The 21,616-nt window shown below is 39.7% G+C and overlaps 2 protein-coding genes across 6 annotated transcripts; both read right to left on the bottom strand.

Annotated features, from left to right (window-relative positions):
* Positions 1-1,406: 1,406 nt before the first annotated feature.
* LOC137189092 (progesterone receptor-like) lies at positions 1,407-10,748 on the bottom strand. Of its 2 annotated transcripts, none has more exons than XM_067598754.1 (9): positions 9,526-10,748; positions 8,357-8,493; positions 8,023-8,139; positions 7,250-7,396; positions 6,894-7,103; positions 6,136-6,280; positions 4,962-5,092; positions 4,654-4,805; positions 1,407-2,588 (listed from the first exon to the last, which is right to left on the bottom strand). In XM_067598754.1, exons 1-9 carry the CDS (start codon positions 10,371-10,373, stop codon positions 2,424-2,426), a joined length of 2,052 nt encoding a protein of 683 aa, XP_067454855.1. In that variant the 5' UTR covers positions 10,374-10,748; the 3' UTR covers positions 1,407-2,423. The 2 variants fall into 2 exon arrangements, with proteins under 2 accessions (XP_067454855.1, XP_067454856.1); XM_067598755.1 differs by having other exon boundaries at positions 6,894-7,100; positions 9,526-10,746.
* Positions 10,749-11,305: 557 nt separating this feature from the next.
* LOC137189094 (moesin-like) lies at positions 11,306-21,586 on the bottom strand. Of its 4 annotated transcripts, none has more exons than XM_067598756.1 (15): positions 20,090-21,586; positions 19,385-19,432; positions 19,089-19,172; positions 18,918-19,013; positions 18,610-18,732; positions 17,945-18,096; positions 17,766-17,849; positions 17,526-17,672; positions 16,545-16,641; positions 15,629-15,792; positions 15,340-15,470; positions 14,984-15,150; positions 14,501-14,593; positions 13,592-13,825; positions 11,306-12,191 (listed from the first exon to the last, which is right to left on the bottom strand). In XM_067598756.1, exons 1-15 carry the CDS (start codon positions 20,171-20,173, stop codon positions 12,027-12,029), a joined length of 1,869 nt encoding a protein of 622 aa, XP_067454857.1. In that variant the 5' UTR covers positions 20,174-21,586; the 3' UTR covers positions 11,306-12,026. The 4 variants fall into 4 exon arrangements, with proteins under 4 accessions (XP_067454857.1, XP_067454858.1, XP_067454859.1 ...); XM_067598757.1 differs by having other exon boundaries at positions 14,990-15,150; XM_067598758.1 differs by lacking the exon at positions 19,385-19,432.
* Between the last annotated feature and the right edge of the window lie 30 nt (positions 21,587-21,616).

Below are 21,616 nucleotides of genomic sequence, written 5' to 3'. Positions count from 1 at the left end.
GCACAGTATTGTGGGTGTTCAGTTACTTAAGCATTATCATTTCTCTTTTATCACATCTATTTCATGTTCAAGTTGCACAATGTTTTCTTTTGTCATCCTCTCACGTTTAAAGTGAATTATAAAGTCGAAACTTTTTCCTTCTGCTAATCTCTGCTCAATCTACACATAAGGAAATAGTTTAAACGTTTGTTGTTTGCGGCCAACATGTTTGTGCTTTCTGTGGTTGTCATTACCCGACAGGAAAAATCCCTCTTCTGCTAGAGTAGGCATGTAATATTGATGCACGGCAGACTCGGAGAAACACAGAAATCAAATGGAATCTAAACTAAGTTCAAATGTCGACATCAACACATACATTTTTGATCATTGCAAACCTACAAGACGCCATTCCTTTTAAGGGAAGCCACAGGGGCATGTGCAGCGGGGAATATATTTAGAAATAAGTGATATTTCAGCATGTCTTTCAATCCCAACTTCGTTCAGCTCCAATTCATTTATGAGAGGGACAAATACTTGTTGAAAGAGGTTGTTCAGGAAATGGGACTTAAAGAGAGGTTACCCAGACAGACTGCTTTTTACAGTATGGCCTTTTAAATGCACCATGTAACTAAAATAAACCAACTCTCGAAGTTGTGTAATTCTCTCTATAGCACAACAGACATTTGTAAGTATTGCAAAAAATATATATTCACTCATATCTAAACTCTTGTGGGTAAAATAAAAACCTGATGTAGTTTACATTATTACTCTTACTTCCAAATCATATCAAATTCAACCCTAAATTATGCTTTTGATTCATTCAAATGTACTTTTTATTTACTTGAACCCTTATACTGACCGCCCCTCTCATGAACCTGACTATTTAACGGCAACCCCGTTCAAACATTGAGTGAATCCGTGTCCAATTACATTACGAAGCAAATGTCAATGGATCCAACAGATGTCATACTACACTGTTGCTGAGCTTCATTTATCTGATGCAGGTTCAGCAGCAGCCACTAGATGGTATTAAAACAAAGGCTGCAGTTTTAAATGTCAGCTCAGTAGACATTGCTGTTTCTTACTGGATAAATAGATGAAATAAATCAGTCAGGTCTCATCCTACGACCAGCTCTGATATGTTCTGGTTTCCTGCTGTGACCTATTACCTGGTTGGGTGGAGACTGGGATAATCCTGAGGGGTAAGTAATGCAGTGGCAGAAAAAGACTTGTCTGTCTGAGGCTTTTCAAAGCCTGTCTATCCACTTGACTGCAACACAGACTGAAATGAATCTATCAGACAGAGGAAAAACAGGAACATGACTGTATCACCATTTGCATTCACTCAAAAGGGACCACACCTTGTGCTATAATGTATCGCTGTGCTTTTCTTTCACTCTGCCCTTGTTATTAACAAACAAACACACTCATGCTTCAGTTTTATTACACATTAAGTTGTAAATGTTGCCACAAATGAGCAAATTCTTGGCCTGACCTTTAAAGATTCAGCAAAATCTTTCAGAAGCTACAATGACTACATGATGATTCACTACAAAGCACTTGCTAAGAACATTTTAAGAAAGTACAACAGTAGAAAAGTTACAACAGTGTGAAATGTCCACTCTGGAAAAAATTGTTCTTCAATAATGTATGACATTCAAAAACAAGCAAACAAAAAAAACCCCACTCATAGTGCAAATCAATTAAGTCAGTGGGGTCTTCTGTGCGTTCTATGCTGTTATTTTCTTGTGATTGCATTGTTGTAGTGTGACCAGTAACATCACAATATGCATAAATATACATGTGAAATTTGCATGAATGCAGCTGAAGGTTAAAAGCGTGTTTAATTAATCGACCTTTGACAATTAGTCGGCCATTTATCTCTATGGATGAGAACAGTTTTCTGAAAATGTTTATATATGCCTTCAGGCGAGACGGCGTCACTTCTTAGCATGCATGCCACAACAGCTTATTAACTGTCAATCAACAACTTTGTTCATCTCAGGTGCACACAATAACATTCATTGTAAAAAGAGCTAATCCAAAAGTCATACTACTGCACATAGATAAGCTATGGTGATGTGAACTCTGCAAAAAAAAAAAAAATCTGCTACTGTCTTACCTCTTGAAATGAAATATTGAGTCTACATGCCAGGTGGTTGGACATTCATGAGGTCATGGGGAGGAATGCATGCTAAAAAGTGTTTTAATCATTTGATCGTGTGTGTGATACAGAGAGCAGGCAGTAAGAAGAACAGACTAATAAGATTACAATAGACTGGAACAGTGTGTTATATTCCCTTTAGTTAGTATTCTTTCATAGCCTCAGTGTGCCCCACTGTCACCTGCAGCTAAAGATAGGCTTATACTTCTTTCACCTTCCACCTCGAAGGACAGGGTGCCGGAGCCCGAGTCACATACTGGATAATCACAGAAGCTCCTCTCTAGACTGTATCATGGAAAAGGATGGGCTTGACCATGCCTGAGAGGATCTTGGGCACGTGAACGCTTACAATCTCCGAGATCATCTCTGGAAAGTTTACACGCGTCTGCAGGGACTGCGCTTCGATGAACAGATCGTAGGTGAACTGGTGTAACTTCCTCACAATCTGTGATAAAGAGAAAAAGAAAGGAGAGGCGGAGATCATGCAGAGATTATTAATGACAAAGATGATTCACTTACCTTCGTGCGGCAATGAAAGAGAACAAAGCCTGAGTATAAAATAGGAAATAACAAATGATACCGAAACCTGTCTTTTGACACAAGCTTTAAGAGGTGATTTTAAAAAAGATGACACTCATTGTGATGGTTTAAGCTCCACAGGCAGGGTAAATCCAAACGGCCCTGAACTGCAAAGTCTTGATCAACTCTGTTCTTCTGCCTAAAGGGCCCTGCCAGACAATCTCTGGCTGCCCTCCGGCTCATAAGGCATTAAAAGATCTAAGATGTGAGTGGGACACAGACAAAGCTGAGCCTTTAAGGGTAAATCAACAGTGGAAGACACAAGTCTGAAATTGATGCTGCTCTGCTCTCTGTGGGAGGAAACTTTCCAGCATGTTAATCTTATGGCCCCAATCAGTGACGTGACACCAGGAGTTTTCACTTTGACATCTAAATGCTCTTACCAATTGTTAAGAAGAGTTACAGAGGAACTGTTGATATTTACCCTCTAGTGGTTGCAGCCTAACCAAGAATATTCATGCATATCTCCATTAGTCAATCTTTTTATTTTTTTTATTACTTTTTTTTCAAAGGTTTTAAAATCAGCATTAGTATAGTTTTGGTTTTAACAAATATATAGCTACATAAATCACTGGAAAAAGTTTTATGTATTTGTTTTAACTGTGCAGATATAATCAGCTACGATGAATCTTTTCCTGAAAACAGAAAGCTCACAGGATAGTCAAATATGTTTATATGCTGTGTCAATAAAAAAGAAGCATGCTCCCTTTCAGGTTTTATAGACTATATTTATCTTGACTACATGTTGGCCAGAAGCAGGAGGCTACAAAATGAAGAGCAAGTTATAAAAATGGATGACATTGTGAAACATAATTGTGTCACACTATCCTCCAGTGGATATTAAATAGTCTCTAGTATCCAGAAATAGTCAACTATCCACAGCTAATCGTTCTAACAATAAAAAAAAGTGTTTAATGTGTAAATAATTTCAAGAAGACCCAATTTTATAGTTTGAATATTCAGAGACAGAACATAGTCAACCTATAATTTTATTCTATTGCTGTAATTTGCTTTGGATCCCATCTGGAGAAATAAGATCTGGTTAAAGCTCCTTTTCTTCCCTTTTCAAAGTAACCAGGAAGGACAGAGAACACACAAACATACTGAACAGCTTAAATACACTTAGTAAAACTTTTGCAGGTTTTGACTGTAAAATTTATAACCACACAGAAATACTATACACAGAAACAGCAGCTATAAAAAAATGAAAAAGTGTCAAGACTACAGAGGCTATAACTTTCCTTGCCAGCATGATGTTGCATATCAGTGTGTCAACATCTGCAGATCGATACTGCAGCTGCCGTTGCGTGTCTCAGACTCAAACTGCTGTTTGCACTCTGTACTGAATGCAGTACTTTGAATAACTGAGAATGTGTGTCCTTGTTTATTATAATTCCTCCGTTCCAGCTATTTTTGATGTAGCAACGTCTCTGCCACCAGAGGGTGGCTCTATTTCCTTCCCTCGCGATAGGCAACCAGTATAGGGGAGTTAAAACAGGAGTCATATGAACCTTTGGTATGTGTTGAACTTTGGTTGATGGCAGGAGATTTCGAACTGGAGCTGTGCCCTGGGTTGTTAGGGCTGAGAAAAATGTGGGGGGATTATGGTTGTAAAGGATGGAAATATAATACATTAATATGACAAATTGAGTCTGTATGTAACTGAAGGACAGTAAACCGCTGCTTAAAATTTAAATGTATTGACTGATAGACTCCATTGAGGCCATGACATCTTTGATGTAGCCTAGTTAGTTAGTGATAGTTACTTAATGATAACTCAACACTGCCAAGTACAGTGTTTATGTGTACTTTGATCTACACTATTTCCCGCTCAAGCACGTCTGTGACACTAACTAAAATGACATCTATGCACTAGTTCAGAGTCACAGTATGGTGTGTTTTCATATGTGAAGTGGAGTTGTGTGTAATACCGATTGGAGGTAGTCCAGCAGCTGTGTGAGCTGAAACAGTCTCTGTGTACGGGTGGTCTCTCCGCAGTGGCTGGCCAAGCGGTCCAGCTCCTTGATGTAGGAGGTCCGCAGTTCATCAAAACAACGCTGGCTCTTCAGGCCCTCCATTGGCACTGTGACCACAAAGCCAGAACACAACAATAACTCTCACAGACTCTATCCATTCCATCAATTTTCTGAAGCATGGTCGTACTCTGCTGTAGTCATATTTCAATCGCTGAGTTGACATTTTCAACATACTACTTGAGACATGGTCCCAGGGAACTCACTGATGCTGAAGAGGACCAGGGCCTTCATGCATAGGAACTCCTCTTGGGTGACCTTCAGCATGCAGAACTGCTGGGACAGCAGCTTCATCCGCACACAGTGTTCATACATACTGGAGACTTGCATCCGCTGGCTATGAGTAAGGGACAAAAAGAGCATGAGAGGAGGAGAAGGAGCACAAGGTGTGACAAAAGGAGAAGTGAAGAGCGAAGAGAGGGTCAGACAGATAGAAATATAGAAGGAGGAAGACAATTAATAGCAGCGAAAACGAGAGCGAAGGAAAAAGAGGAAAAAGCAGCAGAGGTGAGAAAAATGAGTGAGATGGATAATGGAAAAAGAACGACAGAGAGGCAGAGAAAAATGAGGGTCAGCAACAAGGGCAGGCGTATCCATTACCATGCAGGTCAGAGGCAGCCCAATAGAGTGACAGAGGTCTAATGTAGACACAATGAGTGTTTTGCTAATGTTGCACGAAACACCAGCCAAGTGAAAGCTGCTCTAAGGACCCGTGGTTGAGCTTTAGCATTCTGAGCAGCATCCTCCTTCAACACGGAAGACAATCTATGGATAAGAGTCGCTGATTTATGTACATCATGTACAGTCACTCGCTTCACAAACTCTGTGTTAAGTTTTTAAAAGTACAGAAAAAAGACAGAAGACAGGAGTTGGAGTGTCAGAAACATTTTGATAGAGGTTGGAGGAGGTTGCGGTGCGCATCAAAACTCGACGAAGTGGAAAAAAAGGAAACGACTCCATGCTGTCGCTGTTCTCGGGGACTGATGATGGTTTTCGTAAAGATGAAACAGAATAAATCATCTGAGGTGATCCCTCTGCGGCCACGTATATATATGAGATGCAAAGGAAGTGGTAAGAACAGAACAGACTTGTTTACTGTCTCGCCTTAAAAAAGACGACGTTCATTGTGTGTTTTTTGTCTTCCTCTGAAGCTCGTATTCCACTGTGCTTTTCTTTCCGATCGTGATGACAGGTGAATTCTCATGATATTCCAACAAATCCACTGTCACAATGATTATTACAGCTGTTTAGGGCCGAAGAAACTTTCTTTGTTTGATGAAGAGACTGCACCAGGTTTAACAAACTTTCAAACACTTCGGTCTAAGTGTTAACTCTCTACAGAACTATTCTGGGTGAAGTGAATGGTTTTTCATGACTTACTCATTGAAGACCAGGTCTGGAGCAAAGTAGAGCATGGAGCTGTTAGTAAGGGTGTAGGATCTCCAGCCCAAAGCGAACACCATCACCCCCATCCATGACAACTGAATCACTGTCATCTGATCATCCACATGCAGGTCACGGAAACCTGTTAACAACACTTATTTTCATCAAACCTCTGCTTGTGTAAAATGATGATTAAAACACTTATTCAACAGTCAATAAAAAAAAGTGAAAACTTCATTGTAATAACAGCGAAAAAGCACAGTATGGATACAATGCTGGCCATTTTCAGCCTGCCATTCTAGGCTTAAATAAGAACATATCCCCCTCTAGTGGTTAATATTTGAACAGGCTGGTTAACACTACATAGGGTTGGTTTAACTGGCTTAAAACTCCAGCAGGGAGTGTTATCTGGTGAGCAGCATCTTGATTGCCTGAGTTGAGGCCTTGCCCAATGCTGGTAGATATTTGATACTTCCTGATAGTCTTAAAGCCTTTCTAAATTACAGTGAACTCACACAAGTTACACAAGTGATGCCGTGTGATCTGCCTTCCGCAATCTCATCCACTCTCTTGCTCAATAATGTTGACAAATCTGACCTTGCAGTGTTTAACTTGGCATGATTTTGTTGAATAGGAAATGGTTTGTCTAGCATTTCACTGAACCTTAAAACAAAGCAACATTAGCAATTTAGTGCACTTAGCATTGGCACAAACACCTAGCATAGAATAGTTTATTGATGTTTTACACAGTTTACCTGGGATTGCCTTGGCCCAGCGCACTACGGTCACCAGCTGTCTTTCCCCCAGCTCATTGAGGCTGGTTAGTAAAGAGTCAGAGCTGTCAGGCTGGGCAGGATCATGTCCAGCATTGACCAAAGCTGGCTCAATGGTCTGCAGTACACTGAGCAGGGATAGGCAGGAGCGCACGGTAGGGGGAATGCCCAGAGCCAAGGCCTGGGACGCTGCTTAGAATATTTGAAAATTATAAACAGACCAACGATCCCAGGAGAATAGAACAAAACAATGAAAAAAAGGAAATATTTAATCACAAAGCATGCTCAATATTGAGTTATCATAATAAAACTTGAGTTCATGTCACACAAATCCTCACCGCCTTGAGTCCTGGCAACTGCACTTCCAGGCTCCAAGATTACATCTTTCTTCCCTGGCCTCTCTCCTCTTTCTCCAGGACCCCAGGGAGCTGAAGGTTGTTCCTCCTCTACGTTCCTTGTCTGTCCTGCTCCCTTCAGCCTGCGACCTAGAATCCACCACAGACAAGTAGAAGGAAAAAGGATTTAAAAAAAAGGAGACAAGATAATTCCATTTCAAGTTGTTTTGTCTGATTTATAACACAAAACATGGCTGGAAAAATCAAGAAAAGAATTGAGATGGAAGACTGTAAATGGGGCTGTATTTAAATGGCTATCAGCTATGGAGCTGTTCCTCACCATAAACATGTTGGAAAGTTCTTGATCATTGACCACTGGGTGAACACAAATGCAGTTTTGGCCTTTTCTGAAATGCATTTGTTACACTGTATTTCAACTGAAACATTTAATTTGATCCAATGCATTTCAGGTATCTGACCAGCGTTATTATGGATCCCACTGCTTTTCTTGGCAAAACACACCTCTGATTGGCTAGTACTTGTTGTTTTTATTGGTTAGGTTGGTTAGGTTAAGGTATGAGGAGTGAGATTGATTAGGGTTAGGGTAAGAACACCAGAGTAAGCCAATCAGAGGCAGAGTAAGCCGTGTCTTGCCAAGAAAAACAGTGGGATCCATAATAACACATCTGACCATCCCATCCCAATTCTCCAAATGCACACCACATATACTTCTCTTTTCTCTGTCTCTTATTCTGCTCATATATCCAGTTCCTCACCTTTAAGGCTCATTCCTGACATGAAGCACCTCTTTAAGCGACACGAGGCGCAGTTTTTCCGCCTCAGCTTGTCGATGGTGCAGTCATTCCGGCTGGCGCACAGGTGGTTCTGCTTACCTGGTGGTAAACAAAAGTTCTGTGGGATGAAGGTGCTAGTTCAACAATGCCTAGTGTTCCACTCATAGCAACGATATGTGGGTGTTTACTGACAACAAATAGCTCACCCTCATAATCTCAGGTCACTGTCCCCTGCCTGCATGAGTGAGTGAGTGGGTGTAATAAATTAAATCAGCAGACAAGTAATTGTATGTGTGTTTGTGTGTGTCACACCCACCTGCAGCAGCCCTTTTGAAGAATACTTTGCAGCTCCCACAGGTCAATGCTCCATAGTGACAACCTGAAGCATCGTCGCCACACACCTGACACACTCTCCTGTCTGACAGGTACACACTCGGAAACAAATCCTCATGCCTGGACACACACGCACGCACACACACACACACACACACACACACAAACAAATGAATATGAGAGTGCTGCTTTTAAAGGGTTTAATAAATACTGGGTATCCATCTGGTTGCAGAGGGCACAGTTCACAAACATTTTCATCTTAGGCAGCTACAATACAACTAAAAACTTAAGCGCATTAACATCAGATTTAGGTCACAAGGTGTGACCTCAAAGAGAGTCAGCCTCTCTGTTATGACATTTAGGGAACTAATTACCTTTCCAATCCAATTATAAGGGGAGATTACCCCGTCTCATGATTGGCTATCGTGTCATCTCATTGACAGGCAGGCAAAACAGTGATTAAAAACTGTAGCCTTTTAAGTCTTTAACTTTGGAATCAAAAAGTGGAGCATTTTCTTCCACTCTGAGCGCAGGATCAGCAACAGGTGCTGTATCTCTTGTTTATAGTCACACTGCTATATACACTAGTATGTTTGCTTGGTTAGTCGCAGCACAAATAAGGGCAGCTCTGGAAAGTGAGGGAAAGGTTGAACATTGATTCAGTCTAGCTGCATGCTGAAATACAACTTGGCCAAGGCCAAGAAGAGCACATGATGTCTTTAGGGCACAAATGATTTAATACTGACACGCACGTTGCCTCTGAACACAGTATGATTCTACAACATGTAAGTGCAAGTTGTGGAAAATAACAATATATAATAATCATGTTAATTGATTTATTTGTGCTGCCATATGGAATACGATGCTCTCCAGAAATATCAAGTAATTAAGTGTAAGACTTATAGTGCGCCTCGGATTCATGACACTCCCCTTGAAAGAAAAGGAACAAATCCAACAATGGCACACTCATTAAGACCAACTGTACAGCGCGGCAGATAAAAGCGTAGTCACTAGACACGCCGTTCACGCCAAATTTGTCCTTTTGTTTCTGACAACAGATTGTAAGACTGCATGAGCGATAGGAAAGAATGACATGACGCCTAAGAAAAAGAAAAGCAAGTCAAAACATATTATTGTTATAATGTTATTTACCTGAAACTCCGATTCGTGCAGTCCATCCACGCTGAAGGTTCGGACTTGATAGTGGAGCAAGTGGCCTGCCCGTGAGAAATTGCACTTTGGTAACTTTCCACTTGGCCATACCCTTGTGCCATTGCTGTTCTCATGCCACCTTTACCACCTTGATCGCCCTTGCTGTACCAGACACAGTGGCAGTCCTGCCTGGATCCAAGAGAGGCTTGACCGCAATTACCATATTTACACAAATTATGTGCACCTGATCCGTCTCTCGCTGGTTCGGATCGCCCGCTCAATGCGCGCTCGTTTGCGCACCACACACCCAGGCTATCTCTGTATAGGTTTGGATTTACAGAGTAAGCAGAATTTGGTTTCAAAGATAAAAGCTCGTCCACTTGAGAGGGCGCGGACAGCTCAGCCGAAGGATTCATAAATAAGTTTGATTCCTTGCAGACATACCTGGATATCACCGGGTCGCGCGTTATACTGTGCGCGCTGTCCATTTCGCCCGATCTGAGCAGATCCATACAGCTCACCTGCTGTATGTCGTGATAGCATACTTCTCCAAAGTCGTCTTCTCCTAAGTTTCTGCCTTGTGAGTTCATATTTACAGCCGCCCCTAACTCCAGTACTCCTTGGGAACTATTCCCACATGTTTGGTCGCAGTCTGCCAAGGCGCCGCTGGAGCACTGGTTCATGCTGTTGAGAGGAGAAGACACCGAATCCAAACCCAAGGATACTGACACTGCCTCACTGAGCTCAGCAGTTGTAGAGCACGCACAGGTGTCCGCAGTATCCAACCGACCGTGCTCATTTATTATTGAAGAGTTTGACGTGTCTTCTAAGCTGGAGAGAAAGGCCATCTTCAGTGCGCGTCTTTATAGGTTGAGCTGTACGCTGGTTGCACGGGCAACACATAAAACAACACTTTCCATGCGGAAAACCGCCTACCCAATGAGACTCTGGTCATATGTCTCAGTGGAGAGGAAATTTAGATCAGCCGTCGACGTAGGTCGTTACAAGGAAGGGACGTCCCGTTAGGAAAGGGCTGTCGAACTTTTTTATTATTATTATTATTAATGAGTAACCGTTTATTCGGGCTATCTACGACTTAAACTTACTTTATAAGTAACGGTTACAAAGCGCGTAGGATGATTTTGCACTTTGATGTGTGCACATATTAATATTAACCATAAATGTAACTTATTACCTCTATTCAATGTCAGCGCAGTGCTTCTGGTTAGGACTAACCCTTGGTCTCGCGAGAAAAGCCAGGATTATATATTGAATTCATTCTTAATCGCTTTAATTTCTACTTTAGTTTTGAACTAGTAGCGCAGGTTCCTTAAGTTTTTTTGTGATTGGCTGCATGATTAATAAACAAAAGATGCTGTCAGATACACAACAGTTGTCCCGCACAAGCACTGATTTTAATCACAGCACGAAGACATCCTCAACGAAATAAAAAATATCAGTTATAGGGATGGTCAATGAAGGCTCTGATTATTTTATTAGTTTTTCGACACCATGAGATGAATGAGGACGTCACCAAAATGAGAAGGGTGAACAAGAGTTAATATGAGAAGCCTACAGACTGCAGGATGATAAACAGCTAAACAACATTATCCAAACTAAATTAATCGAAAAAAAAAATAAATAATTTAAGACCTTTCACTCTCTGTCATTTAGTAACAGAACACAAAAATTAAAACATGATTGCTTGTTTCTTTGAACAGTCTGGGTTGCTGGATGTCGTTGCTCCGTATCTGATAGTGGTGTTTTTTTGGAGGAGTGGAGGCAGTAAAATGGCAGTAAAATGGAGAAGATTATATATAACACATCAGTGGAAATGTAACTTTTATTCCCTGTTTATTTATATTATTAGGACTAAGCATCTATCTGAAGGTGATAATTGGGTTGTTTTTTTTTTGCGCCTCAGATGCACAACAGTTTACCTCATTAGTCAGACTGAAGGTGATGCTAACTAATTCGTGTGGAAACTAATGCACTCAGTTCACTGAAGGTGTTTCTGTGTATTTATTTGTGATACGGAGTATAGGATTTAACATTTAGTGGTAAGAATAACAAATACCTTAAATGATGCTGCTTTCATCGATCAATATTGATGAGGGGGGTTTTTTATATTGAAATTGCAAATGTGTGTAATAAGACTGACAAGAACAACAGCAAACCTTTTCATAAATGATAGCAGTGATGATATGTTTGTCTCATATGTTCAGAAAACTAATCTTTGTCTTTTGAAAATAAAAATGTATTTCCAAGGAGAGTTTTAATTTTCTCACTGACTTTTTTTCAGGTAAAATGGCATTAAAATCATTAAAGGCATCAAAGCATATTATCAATATAATTTGCCGTTATATTCAACCTGTTCTATTAGGTCAATTAGCTATCTATGCAATAATCTGCACTTATATTTCTAAAATCTCTCTATATGACCAATAACATCAATTATCCTTGTCCTGCCGTCAGTCTGAGTGGACCTACAGCAGACTGTCTCACATGGACTCAAATTCATCAATGCGTTGTTTGGTGTTGCCCTGACGAATCTGACGTAGGGTCTTGTATTTGTCACGGCCTGCCTTCACATTCTCAGCGTGGATCAGGTCATTGGGGGTCTTCTTGCTCTCGTCTACAGCTCCAGCCAGCTCAGTGCTCAGGAACTGAAAGAGAACACAAACACACAGTGAATGAAATCCTCTTACCTGAGACTCTTTAGGAGACTATTCAGAAGCCTTACCCCTCTCCCCTCACCCCTGTACTACCCCCAATCCCCATCTGAAAACACTCTATTGTCCATAGTTATTAAGTCCATTTTTGTATTGAGTCTTCAATGCAACATCATACGGTACCTTGTTTTGGCTGTGAGATAGAGAGCAATTTTATTTCAGTTGTAATAGGCTTAGGTCTGGATGAGATTTGCAACCAATAGAATGATAATATACCTGCAAAAAGATTTAATTATATAGCGTGCACTTAATTCTTGGTAACATACAAGTTTTTGGTGGTGGCAATTAAGCTGCCATCTTTAAAACAGAGTCAAAACCTCTATACATATTAACAGGCAACGCAGCAAGTGTACCGAGACACTTTAAAGACAACAATGAACAGCCACAAAAATGTTCTTTCCATACCACAAACTGTATGAGGAAGGTCAAGGAGGTAGCAACAACCATAGCTGATAAGCTAAGACACATCACTCAAAGCACATATCTTCTAAGTGAATCTGAAGTCAGTGATTGAAAGCGAATGAAAGTGATTGAAAACAAGACCGAGTGAATGCACCGTAAAGGTCTACAGCAGTGGTAGGCAAGTAGTGGCCTGTGGGCCACATTTGACCCTGAGGTTTTGACTGTTATAGTTTACATCAAAACTTTTACATAATTTTTCATAAATCTACTGTAGACAACAAATAAATTCAAGGCTTGTGTAAATCCCAACGAATAAAAACTTGTGACAACTAATATAATGAGTATCTGTACAAGCTTTTGTGCCAGTACATCTTCTAGATGCCAAGCTATTTCTCTGAATATGTGAGAAATCTGACCTGCTGGTGACTCTAGAGGAAAAGTCAAGGGATCACCAAAGTCATTGGGATCCATCCTCTGGGGAACATGAATATCTCTACCAAATTTCATGGCAATTCATCAAGTAGTTGTTAAAATATTTCTGAACCAAAGTGGTAGACCGACTGACAGACAGACCAACATTGCCATCTATAGAGCCATGTCACTAACAAGGCTAAAAATGCAAGAGAGAGTGTGCTCATTTAATGCTATTATCCAGTGGCCATTAGAGAAACTGCCGACTTAGGGCAGTATCACATTTGCATTAGTATTCAGATCAGGTGGATCCTTTACAGAACATATCATTAACAGAACCTAACCTTTAATTAAAAAGTATTGAAGGCATTTTCCTATTCATGTGTCTGCACTCATGAGAGCTCTGGGACATCTTCAGGATTGCTATAATCTCTGGCAGAAAATGGTCTCTGACCTGAGGGTGAGTTAGATAACAGAAAATCTGTCAAACAGGACATTTCACTATATTCACTTAACCTTACCTTCAAGTTTTTCTGCAGTCTCTGGTTCTTCTGGGCCTCTGTTACTCTTTCCTCTTCGCTGCGATCACGGACCATGCCTGGAGAAGTCAGCTCAGCACTTGCCTCTGCGCTGCTCTCATCCGTCTCATCGTGATCATGCATATGAGGGTGGACTGAATCCTGGATGTGGACACCCATGAGTTTAGACTTCAGCTCCTCTTTGGTTCGCTCCAAATCAGCCTCTGCCATCATCGCCTGTCAACACACACGACTTGTAGTTAGGCACTGTGGTTATATATTAAAGTGCAATTAGATTTGTTCCAAACTGTAATATGTACAATTTGAAACATGGGTTACCCACTCTAAAAAACATATTTGTACCACAACACTGAAATAAATTAAGGTACTTTATGAATAAAATATAACTGGAGGTTCTCCAGACGTGTGGCTCTTTCACCTCTTCATTTTAGTACTGTTAAAAGGGGCATTTGACCCAAAGAAAATGTATTTTTCTCTCTCCCTAAACATCAACATACTGTACTGTATATGTAAATCACACCAAAAATATGAAATTTAAATTTGGGTATCCTGTCTGTTCATTTTCAATTTGCATACACTTTAGGCACATCTTGGGAGGGATCCGTCCTCTGTTGCTCTTCCTGAGGTTTCTTCCATTTTTTCCCCATTAAAGGTGCTGTACAGATTTTAAGTCCCCCTGTGGCAAATTTGTTATATTGGTCTACACAAATAAAATCGACTTAACTTAATGATACCTACAAAATTCACATAATAACAGTCTGAAAGTCTAGTGATATACTTCTTTGGTTGATGCCTTGCTTCTATTTTATCACTTAGTAGTGTCAGACATCCCTCTTTGCTCATGTTTGATTCATCTTTTATCTATCTCATGGTTCTTTCATTGATTCTCACCCTTTTCTGCCATCTATTTGTCTCCTCATCCTTTTTCTTCTTGGCCTCTTCCAGCTGAGAGATCTTAGAGGTAAGCTCTGCCAGCTCAGTGGCCTACACACACGTGCACACAAATGGGAAGAGAGTTAACAGCGCTCCTCATCTTATTGTGCTCCGTCTGTGGGTGTGTATGTTTGTTAGTGAGAATATGTCTGAGTGTGTGTGTGTGTGTGTGTGAATGCATGTATCTGTTCAAATGCAGAATCACAGCTCAGGTTAATTTCTTTCAGTATCCTTAGGTATCACTTAATGATATCAATATCTTGACTTGTTTCTATCTTTTAGGTAAACTTGATACCATAATGAGCCCTTGATCACAGAAATTATATTAATAAATTGGTCTCCAGTTTTTTAAACTTTTTAGGTTTGGAGAAAATCCACTCATATCATTTAATCTTTTTATCCAAAAATGAATTGAACCCAGCATGAAAGTGTATTGCGCACGTCTACCAGGCTTTCCTGGCTCTTCATCTGAGTATCAGACTGTTGTAGCAGGGCTGCTTTAGCCTCCACTGCAGCTCTGCGGTCTTTGTCCAGACTCTCAGCCTCCTTCTGTGCGAGTGTCCTCTCCTTCTCTAACTCAAGAGCCCTGCGAGTCTGCTCCTCCAGCTCTGAAACACAAATGCACATGTGCTAACAAACATCCACCACATATACATAGACAAGTCAACATGGTATAAGCTTTGTATAAATCTCCAAATCAAAAATACTTCAATATACCAAGCCATTTTTTTAATGTTCTTAAACAGAAAAAATAAAACTGAAGTTGAGAAAAATTTGTATTCAGAAAGTTGTCAGACCATCTTGAGCTCTCTTTGTCTGCTCTTCAATCTGTCTCAATCTCTCCATCAGCTCCATGGTCTCACGGGCAATCTTCTCTGTTTCCTTCTCAGCATTTTCTCGCTTTTTTTTCTCAGTCTCGAGCAGAGCCCTGACAGGAGAATTGTGAATAAATACACATCTGAAAAAACTATATCTCCTGACAGTTCTCTCTTTTCAAGCAGAGAGAACACCCTGTAAACTGTAAAAAAATAAAGAAAATAATAAATAAATTAATAAATAAGGCGTCATAATTTCCTCCTTTCTTACCTTTCCATCTGCCTCTTGTTCTTCTCCTCCCTGGCCTGGGCCTTCATCTGCTGCACCTCGATGGTGTCAGGTTTACGTCTGCGCATGTACAGGTCATGGTTCCCCATACACAACGCCAGGATACGTTTGTTGATGCGAAGACGGGGTACATAGAAAACAAAGTCCTTTAACAGAAAAAAAACATTAAGTACATATTGAATGATTTATGACACATCATTAGCATCTCATCTGTTTTACAGTAAAACATATGTTTAAATAATTTGGAGGGACTGTTCAGTTTTTTAGGGAATTTTACTATTTCCTAAACTCTTGGATGCTTTCATTAAGTCTGTGCATGCAGTCAGAAGGCATCTTGAATTGTGGGGCTAAATTCATGTTTGTGAATGAGATCAAGTGGTAGCTGCTCTCTCATTACATTACTCACTGTAATTTATGCATTTGGAAAATTGGTAATTTCACCAGTAACAAGCATATGGGATTCTCTTGCATCTTTTTATAGCCACAGTGAATTAATAATGATAAGCATATCTTTGAAGAAGTAATTGTAGGATCTTGTTTGTAGTTGTGAAAATGTTTTCATTAAAAATGTTAATGCTAAGATAATTAGTACTAAGTATTCAACCCTAAGCACTGGAGAAGGAAAAGCTATTAATCCCGCATCCATGAACTTAGTTAAACTAGGATAAACTAGTTCAACATATCATCAAGCTGCAGAAAGGCATTCAGTTTGTCTGACTTTAGGCATGTCAGATAAATAGCAGTCCCCCCCCCCCCTAAATAGGCCTAAACCATCCTTTTAAGTGTTCCTGGCAAAAAAGACATGACCGTATTTCATGTAGTGATGTGCTTCATAAAATCTGTAGCTGCTGCAGATAAATACCTACTAAGAAGCACTAATAAAAGTGTTCTTGCATACCGGAGCTTTCTTGTCGATTGGTTTGATGACGAACTTCTTGTCATTGAAGGAAATATTTCTGATTTCACTCCAGGGAAAGCCAATCTTTGGGGTCATCCTGTAAAATATTGGTATGACTTACCATTAAAGTATGGTACAGTTAATGAAGTTATCATGTTTTTACACTCTAAACATAGTTATGACATGAACAAAACATCAAATAAAACAATACTGAGAGTCTACAGCCAAGTTAGCAGCTCTGCGAAGTTGTACTCAGGCAAAGCAGTGCTTTGAGCTAAATGCTAACATCGACATGCTAAAATACTCACAATGAAAATACTAACATGCTGATGCTAAGCAAGTATAATGTATAATGGTGTATAATGTTTAACATATTCACCATTTTAGTTTAGTGCATTTGCATACTAGCATATGCTAATACACAAGTACAGCTGAGGCTGATGTCATTGCAAGTATTTGATCATAAATCAAAGTATTGGTTGAAATGAAATTGTGACCTGACGACAAAGCAAAATGAAAAATTTAAGGGTCACAAAACTCATTCATTGTAATCCATCCAATGGTTATTGAGATATTCCACTCAAAACCACAAATGTCAATCTCATGGTGGAACTACATAAAAAGTCAGGAGGTCACCAAAACCATTAGAATGTATTGTCTGGGAACCATGAAAGTCTATACATCATTTTTGTGTCAGTCCATCTTCTAGCTGTTGAGATATTTCACAAGAAAAGTGAAAACTTTCACCTGCTGGTGGAAAAATAAGAACACCAAACTCAGTAGGATTTATCCTCTACAGACAATGAATGACTGTACAAAATTTCATGGTAATCCATCCAATAGTTGTTGAGATATTACTGTCTGGACCAAAGAAGTGGACTGACTGACAGACAAAGAGACAGACCAATGGGCAGACCAACACTGCCATCCAGCAATGAACCTTGATTTACACATATAGCATGTTCTTGAATTGTGACCCACTTGTCCTTTTTGTCATAGATGTTGAGTCCCAAAGCGTCCACTCCCAACCACAACTCTGATCCTTTCTTGTTCTTGATGCTGAAGTAGTTGACCCCATACATCTCTAGATCCTGAGCTATCTTCAGGTACTCCACCATGGCATCCTCTCTGTGGTGCGGAGTAATATTACAATACAATGTGCTACAGAACACCTGCTTGCAAAAAGTGCATTAATGGCCTTATGTAGTAAGACTGCAGTACCTCAGCATTCCCTTGTGCTCTTTATGCCACACCTGGATTCTTTCTTCCCACTGATTCTTATTCAGCTTGTGCTGCTCTAAAACCCTGGTTTTATCAGGAAAGAGGACACAGCAGTTAGAATTCAGATGACTGAATAAAGTTAAACTTTTGTGAATACTGATGTCCCCAGGACTTACTACCTTTGTGGCAGCAGCTTCTCTCTTGTAAGGTATCCTGGTACATGATAGTCTTTCCTGTAGTCTCCATGTTTGACCTGGACTGCATATGAAGCCAAAAGCACTGCAGTCTCAGGTGGACAATATATGTCATCATTAAGGATGCTCTCTTTTACCTAAGACACAAAATGGCAGAAATACCTGTTTTAAAAAACAAGTCCCTTATGTAACATGGTGATGTCTGTGTAAGGGTGTCATACATGACGATATTAGTGTTAATGTGACTTGCAGAGAGAGAAACCCTGTGTGTTCTGATGTTTATTTTGTGCACCTGGATCCATTTTTTGTGTGCATGTACTCCCTTATGGAAGGATGTGAGGGATCTGCATGAGTCATCATGAAACCACACTGGTCGTTAAGAGAGTTTATCGCATTTGTTTGACTGAGATTCCATATTTATCTTTGCATCTGCGGGGTTAGTGTACCACACTTGAATAAGACAGCGTTATTTACAACTGTGATATCCACTTTGTCCATATGTTTATAATCTTTTCCTAATAATGAGTGTTCAACTGATTGTGGGTTGTTATTTGGCATGAATTTTACTGCTCTTTCAGCAATATGCATAGTAAATTTGTTGTGTGAATCGTGAAAACGTCACTGCTCTTGTACATGTATTCATCTCCAACCTGCAGAAAGAAGAGGCGCTGCGTTGCCTCCTGGATCAGTTCATCTGCCACATCCTCAGGGTAAAACTTGCCCCTGAATTTAATCAACAAAGGATTGTCCCTCTTCACATCTTGAGCTGTCACCTGGGATTGGCACCCCATCGCCAAGGGGTGCCGAAATGAAGAATTAGATGCTAGTTAGCCTCAATGGGGAGACACAGTAGGATTACCAAAACTACAATCATGGTTACATCTTAATTTAAATCCAGCTGTCAGGGGAGTCAAGTTATGCCATCAAGGGATGTAAGACACACAAACTTTCTCCTCACCCTCTTGTTCAGCTTGAGCCAGGTGGAGAAGCCTTTGCTGTCCTGATACTGGAGGCCAAAGAACCAGGTTTCCCTCAACCCAATTGTCTTCACTATCTAAAAATAACAACACATAACATGATCACACATTTGTCCATCCAATTGTCTGTTTGTTTGCAACTTACAGCGTACCTGATCAAAAAGCTGTTTGCCAGTCGTGCTGGGCAGGATGGCAAACTCCAGCTCAGCATCCATGGTTGTAACTCGGACATTTATCTGTCAGAGAAAACACTCACACTGAGATACAGGAGGAAAAGATCCTGTTTGTGCAATCATCTGTGTCACTGGACAAGCATCAAGAAGCATGCAGAGCAACAACTGGGTGGAAAGAGCACTACTAAATTTGTAATAACTTTGTTGGTTCTTTGAAATAATGGTAAATTTGTTGGTTTTTTGACAGCAAAATGACCAAAAAGAGTGTTTCTTACATTCTTCTGTTCAACCAGGAGCATCCAATCACAAGAGGTTGGTGGGGACTACAATCAAAAAATGAAGCCCACAGTATATTTTAGACTTTACTGAGAACATGGGGTTCATTCCATGATGAATAAGTATTAACGATTGGGTAAAAACATTGTCACCCATTTAGCGTTAATATCTTGCATAGTAGTATCAAACCATATACACATATCTATAGTTAATTGGTACAGACTGTAAAATACTGTAGAAAAAAAGCAGCATTAAGGAGAAATTGTTTGCTCCATTCCTCATAAACCTTTCTGAGATTTATAAAGCAAGGAAGGCTTTCTTTAGTATCTATAATAATAATAATAATAATAATAATAATAAAATTAATAATAACATTAATAATAACAATAATAATAATAATAATGTACCACAGCCTTACTGAACAGAGAGTTCCCATGAATATTTATGAAATCCCAACTTTGCTTCTGTATATGTCTTTGTAGATAATGAACAAATTAAAAACATCAGGAAACAGTGTATGATTTTATACACTTTGCTCTAAAAATCTTCCTTAGGTTTACGGACTAACGCCTTCTTGTAGCCTTCAAATTACAGAGCAAGTCCACAAATTCCAATCAAACCACTACAGTTGCAACTTAAATGTTTCAACCAAATATGAAACATAATGAAAATGAAAATATAAACAATTAAAGGTAGCTACTTACAGTTGACATTTGTGTTTTTTTAATCTGTAGCCGAAACACTTCTTCAGAGAGGTACTTGTAGTAGCCTTTTCGCTGTGGAGTCATATGAAACTGCTTGCAATACCAACAAGGATTAGACTGAATGAGAATGGACCATTGTATTGTTCCCAAGTACTTCTCTCTTATTTAATCCAATGGCAGACATTTTAGAGAGGCAGCCTTCATCTGAGAACCCTTTTCCTCCTATATTGATTAGGTTTTGTCTGTGTATCACTCATTTAGGACCTGGACTTGATCTTTCTTCTAAAAGAATTTAGACGGGAACAGAAATCAACAGTAACTCAGCAGCACCTGATGTTCCAGTAGCAGTGAAGTTCCTGCTAATCTAATAATCCTTTCAGTTCATGATTTAAGCAGGTGTTATTGTGGCAAACACTGATTTCAGGGTTGGTGTGGTGGTGTGTTTGTTTTGCAGGCCACTAACTGCTCATGATGTAACAAGAGAATATCTGTGGAGACCATAGCCAGGATTTTAGAAATACTAATATTTGTTCAAGGAGCCCCCACACCCACCCATCCAATGTTTTACCCAAGCACGGTGCAGAAGTACAAGTCTATGTAAACGCTGTTCCATGTTATTAACCTTTTCTTCACTACATTTGAGATGGAAATTTTGCACTTTTTGCTCCACTACTTGACAGCTGTAGTCACACTAAGTTACAGATAAAATAAATACAATATACTACTATGGGAAAAGCAACCCAACGGTAGCTATGTAATATTGTTTATGTTTAACTTATTAACACATTGGTAACAAACCAATATTAGAGGCTAATAAAAGGCTAGTATATCACTGTACATCCTTAACAAAGTATTATAACTTTTGATGCTTACTTTGTTTTTTGCTTATAGGCCTACTTCCATTATATTAAAACTATAGTGTTAATGTATTAATATAATGATATAGGCTACTAATATTTGAATGCAACACTTTTACTTGTAAATTAGTATTATGATATTTGCAGGATCTGGAGCTCTTTCTCTAATTGTAGCTGAATCCTGGTAGCTAAAGTGACAAAGTTAACTTCAGAAAGAAACTTGGTGCATTTCATAAACATTACATGCTAATGTTAATTTGTTTCCATCTCAATGTGACAGATAGTTTAAGGTGTTGGTTCTTAAAGTGGGTTCCGTGGACCCCCAGTGGTCCTTGAGGGGGTTCTAAGGGTCCCCAGCAAAAAGGTGGATAATTTATTTTCACGGTAATTCCATCCATAAGTAACACAATGACAGAATGTATGACTATTTTGGTTTATGGGTTTCATATACTTTCTGTAATAAAACATCTAAAAGCAAAAATCAGATGGGGACCGTGGGACAACGTCTTATCAAATGGGGGTCCGTGGTCTAATTAGGGGTCCTTGATGTGAAAAAGTTTGAGAACCACTGGTTCAAGGGAAATGGATACTTTGTATATCAGTTTAATCACAGGTTGTGTGCGGTAGAGAGCTCACACACACACACACACACACACACACACACACACAC

The sequence above is a fragment of the Thunnus thynnus genome, chromosome 9, assembly GCF_963924715.1.
Source record: "Thunnus thynnus chromosome 9, fThuThy2.1, whole genome shotgun sequence".
NCBI classification, from domain to species: Eukaryota; Metazoa; Chordata; class Actinopteri; order Scombriformes; family Scombridae; genus Thunnus; species Thunnus thynnus.
The sequence above is the reverse complement of the archived record's forward strand: the minus strand, read 5'-3'. Positions and strand labels throughout refer to the sequence as shown.

What these genes read in the sequence shown, in the direction of transcription:
- LOC137189092 (XM_067598754.1), bottom strand. Translation starts at nt 10,373, where the DNA reads ATGGCCTTTCTCTCCAGCTTAGAAGACACGTCAAACTCTTCAATAATA. An exon ending in CTGGGCCAAGGCAATCCCAG is followed by an intron (nt 6,281 to 6,893) that starts GTAAACTGTGTA and finishes TGTTGTTAACAG; the next exon opens with GTTTCCGTGACCTGCATGTG. An exon ending in CCAGACCTGGTCTTCAATGA is followed by an intron (nt 5,093 to 6,135) that starts GTAAGTCATGAA and finishes CCTTACTCATAG; the next exon opens with CCAGCGGATGCAAGTCTCCA.
- LOC137189094 (XM_067598756.1), bottom strand. Translation starts at nt 20,173, where the DNA reads ATGACTCCACAGCGAAAAGGCTACTACAAGTACCTCTCTGAAGAAGTG. An exon ending in TCCTGGTTGAACAGAAGAAT is followed by an intron (nt 19,173 to 19,384) that starts GTAAGAAACACT and finishes TTTCTCTGACAG; the next exon opens with ATAAATGTCCGAGTTACAAC. An exon ending in GAGAAGCTGCTGCCACAAAG is followed by an intron (nt 17,850 to 17,944) that starts GTAGTAAGTCCT and finishes TGATAAAACCAG; the next exon opens with GGTTTTAGAGCAGCACAAGC.